This window comes from Hemiscyllium ocellatum, unplaced genomic scaffold, assembly GCF_020745735.1.
Source record: "Hemiscyllium ocellatum isolate sHemOce1 unplaced genomic scaffold, sHemOce1.pat.X.cur. scaffold_3792_pat_ctg1, whole genome shotgun sequence".
NCBI lineage: Eukaryota > Metazoa > Chordata > Chondrichthyes > Orectolobiformes > Hemiscylliidae > Hemiscyllium > Hemiscyllium ocellatum.
Window position 1 is genome coordinate 11,272 of NW_026868638.1, and position 18,534 is coordinate 29,805.

General features: G+C 53.7%; 1 protein-coding gene across 1 annotated transcript; it reads left to right on the plus strand.

The window, feature by feature from the left end:
• The first annotated feature begins 543 nt into the window (after nt 1–543).
• Nucleotides 544–4,667, plus strand: LOC132813540 (leucine-rich repeat neuronal protein 4-like). Its single transcript, XM_060823180.1, has 2 exons — nt 544–714; nt 2,413–4,667. The coding sequence occupies exon 2, from the start codon at nt 2,436–2,438 to the stop codon at nt 3,279–3,281; it is 846 nt and encodes a 281-aa protein (XP_060679163.1). The 5' UTR covers nt 544–714; nt 2,413–2,435; the 3' UTR covers nt 3,282–4,667.
• The last annotated feature ends 13,867 nt before the right edge of the window (nt 4,668–18,534 follow it).

Genomic DNA, 18,534 nt, shown 5'->3' on the forward strand with positions numbered 1-18,534 from the left:
AACAAATCTCCAACTTCTCCCTTATAAACGCAAACTCTCGGTTCCTGGCAACATCCTGGTAAATCTCTTCTGTATCCTGTCCAGTTGAATAACGTCCTTCCCATTACAGGGTGTGCAGATGTCGACCTACCACGGGCATCTCACAGTCGGAGGGCAACTAAGGACAGGGCAATAGACTCTGGTCAGTCCTTTGCTGAAAATGTGTTGCTGGAAAAGCGCAGCAGATCAGGCAGCATCCAAGGAACAGGAAATTCGACGTTTCAGGCTAAAGCCCTTCATCTGGTCAGTCCTTTCCCTATTTTTGGAAACGCCAGTGATTACTCAACAGTTGGTAGTTTTGTTACTGAGCAACAGCTCTGGGGGGTGTTTATTAAGGAGACTTTTTTTGTGGGAAATTCTGGAAGAAATGAGAAACACATTGAAAATGCAGTTTGCAACATCCAATCATTTGCATTTGGGGTGGAATGTCTGAATATTCAGTTTCCATCTCCAACGCCTCTCCCTCTGTCTCTCTCTCTCTCTCTCCAGGATTAGCACATTCCTAAACCTTTGGCCAGGAAGTTTAGTGGGGGGTTACGTAAGGGTTGTACAATTCCTTTATAAGAGAGGCAGAGGCACCCACCAGATAGTGACAGAGACAGACAGACAGACGCAGAGCTGCTCATTCGACCTGCACTGGGACAGTCTCGAACAGAGGCAACAACAGAACGCTCAGTAAGTTTCTGATCGAGTTGCCGGCTTCTGTCAGCGTGCGGTTTGTCAGTGGAGTCTCTCAGGCACCTCTCGCTCCCCCCGCAGCTTTCCGCTGCGCACTCACCGGTGGGAAGGGGAGCGACTCAGCGCAGCCCAGGGGGAGGCCACTCGGCCCCGCCCATTCCGTGCTGGCCCGTGGAATGATCTTACTGCTCAGTCAGCCCTCCCCGCAGCTCTCCGTGTAACTCCAGGCCCGTGGGTCGGCACGATTCGGAAGCTTGAGTCCGCTTCCTTTCCTCCATCCCCGGGGGGTAAGGTGGCGCATCTGTGAGGGCACAGCAAGATCCCACGAGAGCGATCATCAGGCGAGGGAACAGAGTGGGAGAGAGTGTGTGTGTGTGTGTCTATATGTGTGTGTGTGTATATGTGTGTGCCTGTGTGTGTGTATCTGTGCGTGTATGTGTGTGTCGGTGTATATCTAGTGTGTGTGTCTGTGTGTGTCTGTATCTGTGTGACTGTATATGTGAGTGTGTGTATGTTTGTGTGTGTGTGTGAGAGAGTGTGTGAGCATTTGTGTGTGTGAGTGTGCTTGTCCATGTGTGTGTGTGCGTGCGAATCTGTGTGTGAGTGTGTGTATCTGTGTGTGGGTGGGCGTGTGTGTATGTGTGCAAGTGTGTGCAAGTGTGTATGTGAGTGTGTGCCTGTGTGTATGTGAGTATGTGCCTGTGTGTGTGTGTGTGTGTGTGTATATGTGTGTCTGTGTGTATGTGTGTCTGTGTGTGTGAGAGTGTGTATGTTTGTGTGTCTGTGTGTGAGAGAGTGTGTGAGTATTTGTGTGAGTATTTGTGTGTGTGAGTGTGTGTGTCGGTGTGTGTGTGAGTGTGTGTCTGTGTGTCTGTGTGTGAGTGTGTGTCGGTGTGTGTGTATCTGTGTGTGTGTGTGTGTGTCAGTGTGTGCCGGTGTTGTGTATGTGTGTGTGTGTGTTAGTGGGTGTGTGTCAGTGTGTGTCGGTGTGTGTATGAGTGTGTGTGTGTGTGAGTGTGTGTCGGTGTGTGTGAGTGTGTGTCGGTGTGTGTGTGTATGTGTCGGTGTGTGTGAGTGTGTGTCAGTGTGTGTCGGTGTGTGTCGGTGTGTGTGTGTGTGTGTCGGTGTGTGTGTGTCGGTGTGTGTTTGAGTGTGTGTGAGTGTGTATGGGTGTGTGTGAGTGTGTGTGTCGGTGTGTGTGTGAGTGAGTGTGTGTGAGTGTGTATGAGTGTGTGTGTGTGTCGGTGTGTGAGTGTGTGTCGGTGTGTGTTTGAGCGTGTGTGAGTGTGTGTGTCGGTGTGTGTGTGAGTGTGAGTGTGTGAGTGTGAGTGTGTGAGTGTGCGTGTTTGGTCAGAGGGGGAAGTTAAATATTTGCGAGGTTGTTCTCCATGGTGATGAAAGCTACAGGAAGGAGCTCTTGCTTTGTCGTTGGTAGTGTCCTTACCTCTGAGCCAGGAGACCTGGTTACCGGCCTCAGACCACCACCCCACCCCTTCCCAACCCCTGAACAGATGGAATAGCTTCTCAAAACAGGAATGAGAAACATATTGACAGGGCCCAGTGTGCTGGGAGGGAGAGGACGGGCTGATGCAGTGGCATAGCCAGGAGGTGTTGAAAGGCGTCTTTATTTGAGACGTGGGGATGAGGGAGGACTTGGAAAGTTATCATCATAGTTTCCTTTATCCCTTACCCCAGCCCCCAATCACAGGAGTGACGCCATGGCAGTCCCCACCCTCTGGATTATACTGTTGGCTGTGATGATCGTGGGAAAGGAGGGAGCTCAGGCGATAGGCCTCATCGCTGCTGGACAGGCCCAGGAAGCAGGGAGGGCGCCTGCGGCCTACACCCATCTACACATTCCCGACATCCATTACGAGGATTACCTGGAGGAGGAGGAGGATGAGGAGGAGGAGATGACCAGTAGGCCGGACGTGGGGCCACAGCCTTTTTGTGACTATGATCCCTGCGGGGTGGACCAGGTGCCTTGCTCTGAGCTCCAGAAGGCCTCTCCCTGCATGTGCCCGGGTCTCTCGAGTGAAGACGAGGTCCCAGACAGGCCCAGGCTGACGGGCCTAGGCCGGATCACTGCCAGCTCGGCCTTTGTCCACTGGTGCGAGCCTGCGTCGGTGGTGGACAGTTACCGCCTGGTCTACCAGGCCCTGGGCCCAGTCCATGCCAACCAGTCCAGCTCGGGCCCCCTCCCAGCCCAGGCCCGCACCTATACCCTCCAGGGCCTGGCCTCTTCCACTCAGTACCAGGTCTGCGTCCTGGCCCTGAACCAAGCCGGGGAAAGCGGCCCGGACCCTGGGGACAGCCATCACTCCGACCCCATGGGCTCCGGGCCCTGCCTGACCTTCACCACTGCCATGTCACCAGGCCGGGCCTTAGCCATCTCCCTCCCACTGGTCCTGGCAGCTGCTGCCCTCCTGGGTGCTGTTGCCTTCCTGCTCTGGAGGCGGGGGAAAGGGAGGAGAGGGGAGGCCCGCCTGGGACCCGGGACCGAATTTGGGCTTCAAAACCCCACCTTCTCCCGGGATGAGAAAGTGGGGGAGTTGCCAAAATAACCCCAACTTCACACCTCTGCCCCCTCAATGAACCTCAGTATCACCCCCTCCCCGTCTTCCCTCCCCTTCCCCCACCTCCCTCGCCCCTTACTCCCTCCCCTCCCCTCCCTTCCCTCTCCCTCCCCTTCCCCCTCCCTCCCCCTTTACTCCCCTCTCCTACCCCTATCCCCTTCCCCATCCCTCGCTCCCCCTTTACTCCCCTCTCCTCCTCCTTCCTCCCCTTAACCCCTCCCCACCTCCCTCTCTCGCCCCTTACTCCTCCCCTCCCCCTCCCTCCCCTTCCCTCCCCCTTTACCCCCTCTCCTCCCTCCCTTCCTCCATCGCCCTCCGTTCCATGCTCCCCCCACCCCAACAATAATGCCCCTCTGATATTGTACTGGAAGAGGCGGCGAGGACAGGATAGGGATCTCTGGGGGGCATCACCTTGTGTCCATCTCCCTCAGAGGCCATGCTGCCTGGCCCTGACTCGGAACGCCCGACTGTTCAGACACACTGACTCTGCACCCACCCACCCCACGTCCCCCCCCACACCCATCGTCTGAACAGTAGACACAGCCAGACCCCACACTGGCTGCAACTCTCCCCCCCCCCCCGTTCTCCCTCACTCCCCCATCACTTACCCCTCAGCTCACACCAACAGGCTCCCAGCTACTCATCGGGGGCTTGGTGTGTGTGAGAGAGAGTGTGGGTGTGTGAGAGAGTGTGAGTGTGTGAGAGAGTGAGTGTGTGAGAGAGAGTGTGTGAGAAAGAGTGTGTGAGTGAATGTGTGTGAGAGCGAGTGTGTGTGTGTGAGTGTGAATGTGTGAGAGTGTGAGTGTGAGCATGAGTGTGTGAGAGAGAGTGCAAGTGCGCGAGAGAGAGTGTGTGAGAGCGAGTGTGTGTGAGTGAGAGTGTGAGTGCGAGCGTGAGTGTGCGAGAGAGAGTGTGAGTGCGCGAAAGAGAGTGTGAATGTGTGAGAGTGTGAGTGTATGAAAGAGGGTGAGTGTGAGAGAGAGTGTGTGAAAGAGCTTGAGAGTGTGTGAGAGTACGTGAGTGTGAGAGTGTGTGCGAGTGAGAGAGTGTGAGAGGGTGTGTGAGTGCAAGTGTGAGAGAGAGTGTGAGTGTGAGAGTGTGTGCGAGTGAGAGAGTGTGAGTGTGTGAGAGTGTGCGCGAGTGAGAGAGTGTGTGTGAGTGTGTGTGTGTGTGTGTGTGAGAGAGAGACCCCCCTGGGACAGGGCTCAGGGGCATCACTCCCTAGCGATGTGATGAATAAATAACTCAGGGATTCTTTCTGTGCTGCTGCTGTGTAAATATGACCGTGTGTGTCGCTATGTTCTCGTGATCGACCATCAGTGTCAACCATTTTGTTGCGTATTGATAATTTAATAAAGTATATATTTGCCAGGATTCACTCTACCTCTCTTGTTCTCCTGCGAAGGATTCTGCAACTTATTTTCACATTTTGTACAGTTGGGGATCTGACTTGGGGATGTACAGTTGGTACCGTCCCTCCCTCTGAGACAGGTGCAGACTGTTTGCGAATGAATGGGATGTAAACACAGTGTAACTCAGTCAGTTGGAATGCAGTTAGATTGATGAGTAAAAGCTCCGACTAAACACGTTCCGTTTTCACAAACATTTCTCTTCAAATTCCGAAGGAATAAATTCATGAGTGAGTTGGTGTGACATCAGAGCAGCAGGAAGTGGGGGATCATTGACACTCTCTCATCTCGGATTTTCCAGGGACACCCCCCCACTATGATCACACTCTGACTCAGAACCTTTTGTATTGTGTATTCCACACCCAGTGAGTACTCAGGGAGTGGGCACTGTCAGAGGGTCAGTGCCGAGGGAGTGGGCACTGTCAGAGGGTCAGTGCTCAGGGAGTGGGCACTGTCAGAGGGTCAGTGCTCAGGGAGTGGGCACTGTTGGAGGTTCAGTGCTGAGAGAGTGGGGGCTGTCGGAGGGTCAGTGCTGAGGGAGTGGGCACTGTCGGAAGGTCAGTGCTGAGGGATTGGGGGCTGTCGGAGGGTCAGTGCTGAGGGAGCAGGCACTGTGGAAGGGTCAGTGCTGAGGAAGTGGGCACTGTCAGGGGTTCAGTGCTGAGGGAGTGGGCACTGTGGGAGGTCAGTGCTGAGGGAGTGGCACTGTTGTAGGGTCAGTGCTGAGGGAGTGGGCACTGTCGGAGGGTCAGTGCTGAGAGAGTGGGCACTGTCGTAGGGTCAGTGCTGAGGGAGTGGGCACTGTCAGAGGGTCAGTGCTGAGGGAGTGCTGCACTGTCGGAGGGTCAGTGCTGAGGGAGCGGGCACTGTCGGAGGGTCAGTGCTGAGGAAGTGGGCACTGTCGGAGGTTCGGTGCTGAGGGAGTGGGCACTGTTGTAGGGTCAGTGTTGAGGGATTGCTGCACTGTCGGAGGGTCAGTGCTGAGAGAGTGGGCACTGTCAGAGGGTCAGTGCTGAGGGAGCGGGCACTGTCGGAGGGTCAGTGCTGAGGGAGTGGGCACTGTTGTAGGGTCAGTGCTGAGGGAGTGCTGCACTGTCGGAGGGTCAGTGCTGAGGGAGTGGGCACTGTCATAGGGTCAGTGCTGAGGGAGTGGGCACTGTCGGAGGGTCAGTGTTGAGAGAGTGGGCACTGTCGGAGGATCAGTGCTGAGGGAGTGGGCACTGTCGGGGGGGTCAGTGCTGAGGGAGTGGGCACTGTTGTAGGGTCAGTGCTGAGGGAGTGGGCACTGTTGTAGGGTCAGTGCTGAGGGAGTGCTGCACTGTCGGAGGGTCAGTGCTGAGGGAGTGGGCACTGTCGGAGGGTCAGTGCAGAGAGAGTGGGCACTGTCATAGGGTCAGTGCTGAGGGAGTGGGCACTGTCCGAGGGTCAGTGCTGAGGGAGTGGGCACTGTCGGGGGGGTCAGTGCTGAGGGAGTGGGCACTGTCGGGGGGGGTCAGTGCTGAGGGAGTGGGCACTGTCGGGGGGTCAGTGTTGAGGGAGTGGGCACCGTCGGGGGGTCAGTGTTGAGGGAGTGGGCACTGTGGGGTGTGTATCTGTAATGAATGGGGTAGCCTTGCTGTGTGGTCTTACTTACTGCCTCCACCTTGTGGTGAAGCTGGAGAGCTGCAAGCCTGGTCCCTCGTAAACAGAATCCAACTCCATCACCACCCACCTCCACCCCTCCCGCTGCCTCTGCTGCTGGTTCAGACACGGGCTTCCCAACAAGAGTCCAAACGTTTCCCCCCCTCCGTCTACCATGTGCCAGAACCCCCTCAAAAGCACCACTTCCTTCCCTTCCCCTCCCCCCCCCACCCCACACCCACCCCTACCCCTGCCTCCAGATATGAACCTCCGAGTGACCCCGGTCGCTTGTGACCCCTTCCCTTGAGAGCCAGCAGCTGGCCAGAAACGTTGGCTTTGGGGCCCTGGATTGTCCTCGCGGTAACGACACGAGGCTGCACATCGCCGGGCGTAAATAGCACTGCGCGGGCGGAGTTAGGGCGCACTCGAGGGAGTGACCCTATAGCAAGGACAGGAGTGGCTTTCCCTCTGGGCAGTAACCCCGAGCGGCCTCAAACAAACCGACCCTGGGGGGCAGAGATTAACGTCGCCATCCAGAAATGGAGGAGCAGACATCTCATGGTAAAGGGAGAACATTTTCTGTACGTCCTTGAAGCGCTGTCACTGTATGGGACAAGTGGCAACCAATTAGCGCACAGGAAGATCCCACAGTTGTTATTCCGAGCCAAACAACAGGTGTCAGAAACTCTCGTAAGGTTTGATGCCAAGGGTTCCATTGAGTCAACTTACACCGGCCTCCCTCGGCTCATTGGTTGAGATTGTCTCGGTTAAATGGAAGTCCCAAGAGGCTCCCACCCCGTCCCCCTGAGCTCAGGGTGGGGAGGGTTAAGGCTGAGGGTTACCAGGGCACGCTGTGGCCACTCTTTGACCAACGCAGTGCAGTATGGGTCAGTCACAGGGGGGTGGCGTTGACCCACCCACAGCCAACCGGGAACGTCATACACGCACTACTACAACCCACTCCCCCAACTCCCACCATCGCCCCACCCCACACACACTTACACCGACCCGCCAACACCAGCCCTCTCTCCCACCATTGACCCCCCCCCCCCAAACACCCCCCCAACGCCAACCCTGCCCTCTGGACAGCACAGCTCCATATAACAAGCTGCCCCTTGGCATCGCAAGTTAAAGCTGCTCAATCCCCATTCCACCTCAACATCCTAACCCACCCTCTCACTCGTGCTCTCACGTTCTCTCTCTCCCTCTCTCTCTCTCTGGATCAGTGGTGCTGGAAAAGCACAGCAGTTCAGGCAGCATCCGAGGAGCAGGAAAAGCCCTTCATCAGGAATACAGGCAGACAGCCTGAAGGGTGGAGAGATAAGTGAGAGGAGGGTGGACCCTTCAGGCTCTCTGCCTTTATTCGTGATGAAGGGCTTTTGCCCGAAGCGTTGAATTTCCTGCTCCTCGGATGCTGCCTGACCTGCTGCGCTTTTCCAGCACCACTCTAATCCAGACTCTGGTTTCCAGCATCTGCAGTCACTATTTTTACCTCTCTCTCTCTCCTTCACTCTTCCTTTCTCTCTCTCTCTCTCTAGATCTCTTCTCTTGATCTCTCCTTCCGGTTCAATTTTTCATTTTCTTCTTATCTGTTTTTCTCTCTCCTTTACTCTCTTACTATCACATTCTCTCTTTCTGTCTCTCTCTCTCTCTATCAATCTCTCCCTTTCCATCACTCTCTCTCTCTCTATCTCTCTTTTTCTCACTCTCCATCTCTCTCTCTTTCTCTCTGTTTTATCTCTCTACCACTCCCTATGACTCTTTGTCTCTTTCTCCCCTTTCTCTCTCTGTATCTCTCTCTATCCTTTTCTGTCTCTGTCAATCTCTTTTTCTCTCCCTCCATCTATCTATCACTCTCTCCTTTTCTCCCTCTGTCGCTGTATCGTTCTGTCTCTCCCTCCACCTTTCTGTTTCTCTCTTTCTATCAATCTCCCTCTTTCTATACCTCTCTCCCTTTCTCTCTCTCGCTGTCTATCTCTTTTTCCTCTCTCTCCATCTCTCCGTATCACTCTCTCCTTCTGTCTTTCTTTCTATCAATGGTTTTCCTTCTCACTACTACTCTCTCTCTCTATCTCTTTTTCTCTCTCGCCATCTCTCTCCCTTTCTCTCTGTTTCTCTACCTCCCTTTTGCTCTCCCTCTTATCTCTTTCCCCCTCTCTCTATCAATTTCTCTCTTTCTCTCTCCCTCCATCCCTCTCTCTCTATCAATCGCTCTTATTCTCTTTATTTCTCTGTCACACGTTTTCCATCTTTCTCTCTATCGCCCTGACATTTCCCTCCTCCCCTAATGGACCAGCTCGGTTCCCCCCGGACACTACCAGCCCCACCTTTTGGCCTCGACCATGTCAACAAATGAATTGAATCCCTCCAATCGCCTGACAAATGGAGAGCAGGCCTCTCCTCAACTCCATAGATACCATAGAATCCCTACAGTGTGGATACAGGCCATTTGGCCCAACAAGTCCACACTGACCCTCCGAAGAGTATCGCACAGAAACCCATTCCCTTACATTTACCCTGACGAATGTCCCTAACCTGCACATCCCTGGGCACTATGGGACAATTCCCCATGGCCAATCCACCCTAACCTGCACATCCCTGGGCACTATGGGACAACTTCCCATGGCCAATCCACCCTGACCTGCACATCCCTGGGCACTATGGGACAATTTCCCATGGCCAATCCACCCTGACCTGCACATCCCTGGGCACTATGGGACAATTTCCCATGGCCAATCCACCCTAACCTGCACATCCCTGGGCACTATGGGACAATTTCCCACGGCTAATCCACCCTAACCTGCACATCCCTGGGCACTAGGAGACAATTTCCCACGGACAATCCACCCTAACCTGCACATCCCTGGGCACTATGGGACAATTTCCCATGGCCAATCCACCCTAACCTGTACATCCCTGGGCACTATGGGACAATTTCCCACGGCTAATCCACCCTAACCTGCACATCCCTGGGCACTATGGGACAATTTCCCATGGCCAATCCACCCTAACCTGCACATCCCTGGGCACTAGGAGACAATTTCCCACGGCCAATCCACCCTAACCTGCACATCCCTGGGCACTAGGAGACAATTTCCCACGGCCAATCCACCCTAACCTGCACATCCCTGGGCACGACGGGACAATTTCCCATGGCCAATCCACCCTAACCTGCACATCCCTGGGCACTATGGGACAATTTCCCACGGCCAATCCACCCTAACCTGTACATCCCTGGGCACTATGGGACAATTTCACACGGCCAATCCACCCTAACCTGCACATCCCTGGGCACTAGGAGACAATTTCCCACGGCCAATCCACCCTAACCTGCACATCCCTGGGCACTATGGGACAATTTCCCACGGCCAATCCACCCTAACCTGCACATCCCTGGGCACGACGGGACAATTTCCCATGGCCAATCCACCCTAACCTGCACATCCCTGGGCACTATGGGACAATTCCCCATGGCCAATCCACCCTAACCTGCACATCCCTGGGCACTATGGGACAATTTCCCATGGCCAATCCACCCTAACCTGCACATCCCTGGGCACTATGGGACAATTTCCCATGGACAATCCACCCTAACCTGCACATCCCTGGGCACTATGGGACAATTTCCCATGGCCAATCCACCCTAACCTGCACATCCCTGGACACTATGGGACAATTTCCCATGGACAATTCACCCTAATCTGCACATCCCTGGGCACTATGGGACAATTTCCCATGGACAATTCACCCTAATCTGCACATCCCTGGACACTATGGGACAATTTCCCATGGACAATTCACCCTAATCTGCACATCCCTGGACACTATGGGACAATTTCCCATGGACAATCCACCCTAACCTGCACATCCCTGGGCAGTATGGGACAATTTCCCATGGACAATTCACCCTAATCTGCACATCCCTGGACACTATGGGACAATTTCCCATGGACAATTCACCCTAATCTGCACATCCCTGGACACTATGGGACAATTTCCCATGGCCAATCCACCCTAACCTGCACATCCCTGGACACTATGGGACAATTTCCCATGGACAATCCACCCTAACCTGCACATCCCTGGGCACTATGGGACAATTTCCCACGGCCAATCCTCCCTAATCTACACATCCCTGGGCACTATGGGACAATTTCCCATGGACAATCCACCCTAATCTGCACATCTTTGGACTTTGGGAGGAAACCGGAGCACCCGGATGAAACCCACGCAGACACGGGGAGAATGTGCAAACCCCACCCAGACAGTGGCCCGAGGGTGGGATTGAACTGGGTCCCTGGTGCTGGGAGGCAGCAGGGCTAACCACTATGTCTCGGAGTAGGAGTGGTCACCCAGGACAATAAGCTAGGCCCGAGCCCAGGAGAGATTACCTTCACCCTGAGGGGAGTGTATCCGCTGGGAATCTCCGAGACGGGGCTCCTGATAACCCCTCCGCTGGACGACTCGGGAGAACGGGGACATGGATGAGGCCCGGATTGTGCCAAGGGGCAGAAAGCCCAAATGGCTTCCTGCATCCCGGGATGGAAAGGAAAAGACCGCCCTATCACCACCTCACATCCCCATCCCCCACCCACCTCCACCCACACACACACACACACACACACACTCACTCACACATACACACTCACACACACTCTCTCTCAAACACACAACTCACACTCTCTCACACATACACACTCACTCACTCAACACATTCACACACTCACACACACACACTCTCTCACACATACACACTCACTCACACACACTCACTCTCAGACACACGCTCTCACACACACACACTCACACACACACAACTCACACTCTCTCACACATACACACACACTCACTCAACACATTCACACACACACACACTCACACACACACACTCTCTCACACATACACACTCACTCACACACACTCACTCTCAGACACACGCTCTCTCACACACACACACTCACACACACACAACTCACACTCTCTCACACATACACACACACTCACTCAACACATTCACACACTCACACACACACTCTCTCACACACACACACTCACACACACACTCACTCACACATACACACTCACACACACTCACTCACACACTCTCTCACACGCACTCTCTCTCACACACACACACACTCACTCATACACACACACACACTCACTCACACTCTCTCACACTTACACACTCGCACGCACACACACTCACACACACACTATCTCACACTCACACACGCAAACACACACACTCACTCACACACACTCACTCACACACTCTCTCACACACTCTCCCTCACACACACACTCACTCACACATACACACTCACACACACTCACTCACACACTCTCTCACACGCACTCTCTCTCACACACACACACACTCACTCATACACACACACACTCACTCACTCACACTCTCTCACACTTACACACTCGCACGCACACACACTCACACACACACTATCTCACACTCACACACGCAAACACACACACTCACTCACACACACTCACTCACACACTCTCTCACACACTCTCCCTCACACACACACTCACTCACACATACACACACACACTCACTCACACACTCTCTCTCTCACACACACACACTCACTCATACACACACACACTCACTCACACTCACACTTACACACTCGCACGCACATGCACTCACACACACACTATCTCACTCACACACGCAAACACACACACTCACACACACTCACTCACACTCACTCACACACACTCTCTCACACATACATACTCACACACACTCACTCACACACTCTCTCACACACACACTCACTCACACATACACACACACACACTCACTCACACATTCTCTCACACACACACACTCACTCATACACACACACACACTCACACTCTCTCACACTTACACACTCGCACGCACATACACTCACACACACACTATCTCACACTCACACACGCAAACACACACACTCACTCACACACACTCACTCACACACTCTCTCACACACTCTCCCTCACACACACACTCACTCACACATACACACACACACTCACTCACTCACACACACTCTCTCTCACACACACACACTCACTCATTCACACACACACTCACTCACACTCTCTCACACTTACACACTCGCACGCACATACACTCACACACACACTATCTCACACTCACACACGCAAACACACACACTCACACACACACACACACACACACACACACTCTCTCACACATACACACTCACACACACATACACTCACTCATAAACACACACACACTCTCTCACACTTACACACTCGCATGCACATACATTCACACACTATCTCACACTCACACACACAAACACACACTCTCACACTCATACACACTCACACTCATACACACACTCTCACACTCACACACACTCACACTCCCTCATACTCACACACACACACACACACACTCTCTCAAACTCACTCTCACACTCTCTCAAACTCACTCTCACACACTCACACACACACTCTCACACACACCCTCTCACTCTCACTCTCTCACACACACACACACACACACACACGTGCGTGCAGGGAGCCACGGAGGGACAATGTAAAACCTTTGCTAATTTTGTTTGTTTTATTTCTGTTTTATTTAATTAATGAACACTCCACCGTCACATACAATAAAACAATGAATTGCGTTGGGCTATTCCAGGCAGGGATTTTGGAGAGGAGGTTGGGAAGGAAGGGAAGGAGAAAGAGGGGAGAGGAGAGGAGAGGGGGAGGCAGGTTTCCTTGAGCTCCCTACTCAGTCCAAGGCTCTGAGACTTTCTCCTCTAGCTCAGGCTCCCCCGTAGTGTCCAGCTCAAAGTGGGGTGGGACTTTCTTCCTGCTCAGGGTGTTGTAACGTTCCACAAACTCCACCCGGCCGTCGGTGTGAACAATCTCCCTGAAGGTGGGCCTGTTCACTGCATTGTAGAGCTGCTCCTTGATCTTGCGGGCCAGCTCCAGGCTGCACTTGCGAGTAGGCCGAGAGGCCGTGTTGGTCAGGGCCTTGCCCACCACTGCGCTGAAGACCCTCTTGTACTCCTCGGGGGTGAGGCGGTGGATCTTCAATGGCTGCTCCTCGGCCCCCACCTTACACTCACTCCCTCGCTCGGCCCAGGCCATGCCTTCGGCCTCCTGCTCGCTAGGCCCCGATCCATTCCAAGCAAGGCTGTCTTTCTCCTTCAGAGGGACAATGACAAGGTCAGTATCGCCCACCCCCACTACTAGGCCAGAGACCTCGCCATACCCACGAGGGACCGCCACCCAATACCAGCTGTCCTCAGGACCAGGCATCTCCACCGCAGGGAGAGAGAGGTGGAGAGATAGAGAGGGGGAGAGATGGAGAGAGAGAGATAGAGGGAGATGGAGAGAGAGAGAGGGAGCGAGAGAGGGAGAGATGGAGAGGGAAAGATGGAGAGAGGGGGGAGAGGGAGTTGGAGAGAGAGAGAGAGAGAGAGAGAAGGAGAGAGAGATGGAAAGTGGGGGGAAGAGAGATGGAGAGAGAGAGAGGGAAAGATAGGGGAAGAGATGGAGAGAGGGAGAGATGGAAAAAGAGAGAGGGAGAGAGAGAGAGAGATAAAGAAATGGAGAGAGAAACAGATAGAGATGCAGAGAGCCAGAGATGGAGAGACAGAATTGGAGATGGAGAGAGAGAAAGTCACAGGGTAAGTCTCACAAACACGCACACACTCTCACACACACTCTCTCACATACTCACACACGCTCTTACACACCAATCTCTCACACACACGCACACACAGACTCTCACACACATACACTCACACACACACACACACTCTTGCACACACATACACTTACACACACACTCCTCTTTCTCACACACACACTCTCTCTCTCACACATACACATTCACGCACTCTCATACACACATGCATTCTCACACACACACTCTCACATACTCCCACCCACCCATACACACACACACAGAGTCTCACACCCACACACATATACACACACAGTCTCTCACTCACACACACTTACACATTCACACACACTTACACACACACAGAGTCTCTCATACACACCCTTACACACACAGAGTCTCTCACACACGCAGACTCACACACACACTCACAGACTCTCTCTCTCTCACACACACACACACACACACAGACACACGCAGACTCACACACTCACACTCAGACACACACCCCGGGCACAGGGCTGCCTTACTGACCTTACGGTGTCGGAATGAGTCTCCAGGCTCTGTGCCAACTTCCCTCTTGCCCCCCGAGTGACCACTCGCCTGCTGGATGCCCACCACCAGGTCCACTGCCTCATCCACCTCGATCCTGGCCTGGGCGCGGGTACGGCTGTGCTGCCTGGTGGAGCGGAGAGCAGCTGCGCCGCAGCTCCAGCGGTGGGCACTGAGGAGACGGTGGGTACCGCTGGCTGTCCCAGTGCCCCTCCTGGCTGCCCTTCGACTGCAGTAATTGTGCTCGATGGTGATGATGTCCGGTGTGGGGTAGTCGGCTGGCACCGGTCTGCTTGCCGTCTGGCCTCGGCCTAGTGGGCAGGAGCTGTGGTCAGCCTGCAGTAGGCCGCGGTGGTACAGACCAGCGTTGGACTGGAGTAGGCAGGAGGCCGACTCACTGGGCATCAGCTCAATAGCATCACGGGCACTCGGGGAGTGGAAGGAGTCTGTATTTGCCTTATTCCCAAAGACCTGGAAGACACAAAGATAGAAGAGGACATTGGAGATGTCCGTACACCCTGGGACTTAACCACAGAAGGCAATGGGTATCTCCAACAAGACAGAATCTGACCATCTCCTCTTGACGTGGTACCACCACTGATATCCTACCCTCCCCCAGTGTCCACATCCTGAGGGACAATGACTATCTCCGGGGAGGGAGAGCCTGAACATCTCCCCGTAATGTTCAGTCACATTAACATCAGGGTACCCCAATATCCACATCCTGGAGGGCTGCCCCATTGGCACCCAAGTCAATGTCCATCTCCAGTACGAGGGAGTTGATTCACCTCCCCCTCCTTGCCACACACCCAAGCCTGCCCGTCACCAGGGAGGGGTACATGCTGTTGGATTATGGGATCTCCAGAGCCCCGCGTGTTCCGGGGTGTGTTTGAGGGAAATCCCTTGCCCTCTCCAACTTGGTGGTGAAACCCGTAACGGGTTAGCACACATCCGCGCCGAGCAACTTTGGAATAATCAGCGTCATTCCAGGCGTTTACGGGGGGAGGGGGGGGAGGGGGGGAGCCTGGGTGTTAGATTCACTGATTGGCCGCCGCTCATGAGCTACTGAGAGTAACAAAAGCGGCCTACGCCTTAAAAGTGACAAGAACGCGAGGACACGGATTTAAAATGATGTGAGAGACAAGCCTGGGCGATGTGAGGGAGTAGAGGTTTTACCTCAGTGAATAACTTAGAGGTGCGGAAGGAGATGTGGTGGAGGCAGATTGGACAGAGAGTGGGAGAGGGGTGTGGGGAAAAGACAGCAGATTGACACAGGGTTATAATGCCTATTTACAGTACGGGTGCAGTCAGTGCACCAAATGATTTCGGGATTCTCTGTTTGCATTTGATTTGTTACCGTAAGGTATACCGAGTTACAGTGAAAAGTGTTGTATTGTCCAGGTAGCGTGCAGCAGGGGAGCAGTGCAGAGTTACACTCCCACAGAAGGTGCAGTGAGCGAGAGAAAGACAGATCAACATTAACATCAAAGAGGTTCCTTTAAAACTCTGATTACAGCAGGGAAGAAACTGTACTTGAATCTGTTTGTATGCGTGTACAAACCTTTATGCCCTGACGGGAGAGGGTGGGGGGGAGATTCGAACCGGGCTGGGAGGAGGAGGGGTCTGCGATGATGTCGGCTGCCTTCCCCAGGCAGCGGGATGTGGAGATGGAGTCAGCGGGTGGAAGGTTGGGTTTGTGTGATGGACTAGGCTGGGTTCCCAGCTCCCTGGAGTATCTCCCGGTCCTGGGCAGACCTGCTGCTCCGTTCCACACCGGGGATGCACCCGGATAGGACACTTCCTATCGATATCTGAAAGGGAGACCCCCTGGTTCTTGAGTTATACAGAAAGGCTGGAACTTTTTCACTGGAGTGTAGGAGGTTCAGATGCCATAGAGATGTCCAGCACGAAAACAGACCCTTCGGCCCAACTTGTCCATGCCGACCAGATATCCTAAATTAATCTGGTCCCACTCACCAGCACTTGACCCATATCCCTCCAAACCCTTCCTATTCATATACCCATCCAAATGCCTCTTAAATGTTGAAATTGTACCAGCCTCCACCACATCCTCTGGCAGCTCATTCCATACACGTACCACCCTCTGTGTGAAGATGTTGCCCTTTAGGTCTCTTTTATATCTTTCCCCTCTCACCCTAAACCTATGCCCCTCTAGTTCTGGATTCCCCCACCCCAGGGAAAAGACTTTGTCTATTTACCTTATCCATGTCCCTCATAATTTTGTAAACCTCTATAAGGTCACCCCTCAGCCTCCGACGCTCCAGGGAAAACAGCCCCAGCCTGTTCAGCCTCTCCCTGTAGCTCAGATCCTCCAACCCTGACAACATCCTTGTAAATCTTTTCTGAACCCTTTCAAGTTTCACAAAATCCTTCTGGTAGGAAGGAGACCAGAATTGCACGCATTATTCCAACAGGGGCCTAACCAATGTGCCGTACATGACCCCCCTACTCCAATGACCTTATAAAGGCTTATAAAACCATGAGGGGCCTGGATAGGGTTAATGGTTGGTGTCTGTTCCCTTGAGTGGGAGATTTCAAGACTGGGGGGCACACTTTCGAGGTGAGAGGAGAGGGATTTTAAAAAGATATGAGGGGCAACTTTTTCACACGCGGGGGGGACGGGTTCATGTGTGGAGTGAACTTCCTGAGGGAGTGGTGGGTGGGTGTACATTTGGATAAGGACCTGGATAGGAAAGGGTTGGAGGGAGATGGGCCAGGAGCAGGCAGCTGGGGACAGTTTAGTTTGGGGTTAGGGTCGGCAGGGGCTGGTTAGGCCGAAGGGTCTGTGCCCCTTGAAGAGGTGAGTCAATGGGACATGGTCAGACGGGTATGATTGGACCCAATATCAGATTTATAGCTTTGGAATAACATAAAGTCCTCCCTGTTTGAGGGTTAGTGAAAGGGGTGAGTTTCTATGTTTATTTGGTGCTGACTGAGGCCCAGCAACTGGCCAGGCCTGAGCCAGAAGAGAGCAGACAGAAGAGAGCACCTCCCTGACAGAAGACACCTCTCGGACAGAAGAGAGCACCTCCCTGTCACTCTTCCTCCGAATGTTATCTCGACGCATTGTCACACACCCCATCGACGCACCCACCCCACCACCCCCCGTGACCCTCCACAGTGACAGCACAGCGGGAAATCAATCTCCGCCACTCTCCGCTCCCTCACCGAAATTAAATACTTCCTAAAAATACTTCCCTCGTCGCTCTGCCCCCTTCCCGCCAGGAATGCTGGCACTGACTGACAAGAACGCCCATGCGGAGTTGGCCATTCGGCCCATCGAGCCTATTCTGCCACTCAATAGGATCAGGGCCGATCCGTCAAGCCCTCACATCAGCTTTCCTTTCCCCATCGCCCTCCACTCTGCGTCTGTTCGGGAATCGGTCTCAGCCGGATATATACACAAGGAATCTGAGCCTGGCACAGCTCTCCGAGTTCCAAACACTCACAACCCTCTGGGAGAAGGAATTCAGTCTCAGATTGGAGCCCCTTCATTCTGCGACTACCCTCCCTCTGGTCCTAGACTCTCCCCACGAGGAGGAACATCCTCTCAGTACATACCCTGCTCGGCTCCTGAAGATCCCCTCCCATCCTTCTAACCTCCAGTGAGTCGAGGCTGTTTAATGTTTACTCATAAGACAATCCCTCCATCCCGGAGACCATCCGAGCCAACTGACCCTCTATCCCTTCTGGTTGAGATTTCCCTGAAAATCTCTCATGACTTAGTCAGACACCATTTCCCAATCCGTGTGCAGATTACATTTGATTAGATAGTGATTTTCCAAACGTTCTGCTATTATTTCCCTAACAATCAATTCCAATATTTTCCCAAGAGTAAATGTCAGGCCATTCAGCCTCTAGTCACCTCCTAGCTACCTCCTCCCTGTTTGTACAGGAGTGTCACAGCAGCGGTATTCCGATCCTCTGGTATTTCTCCAGTAGAACACCCCCTCCACCC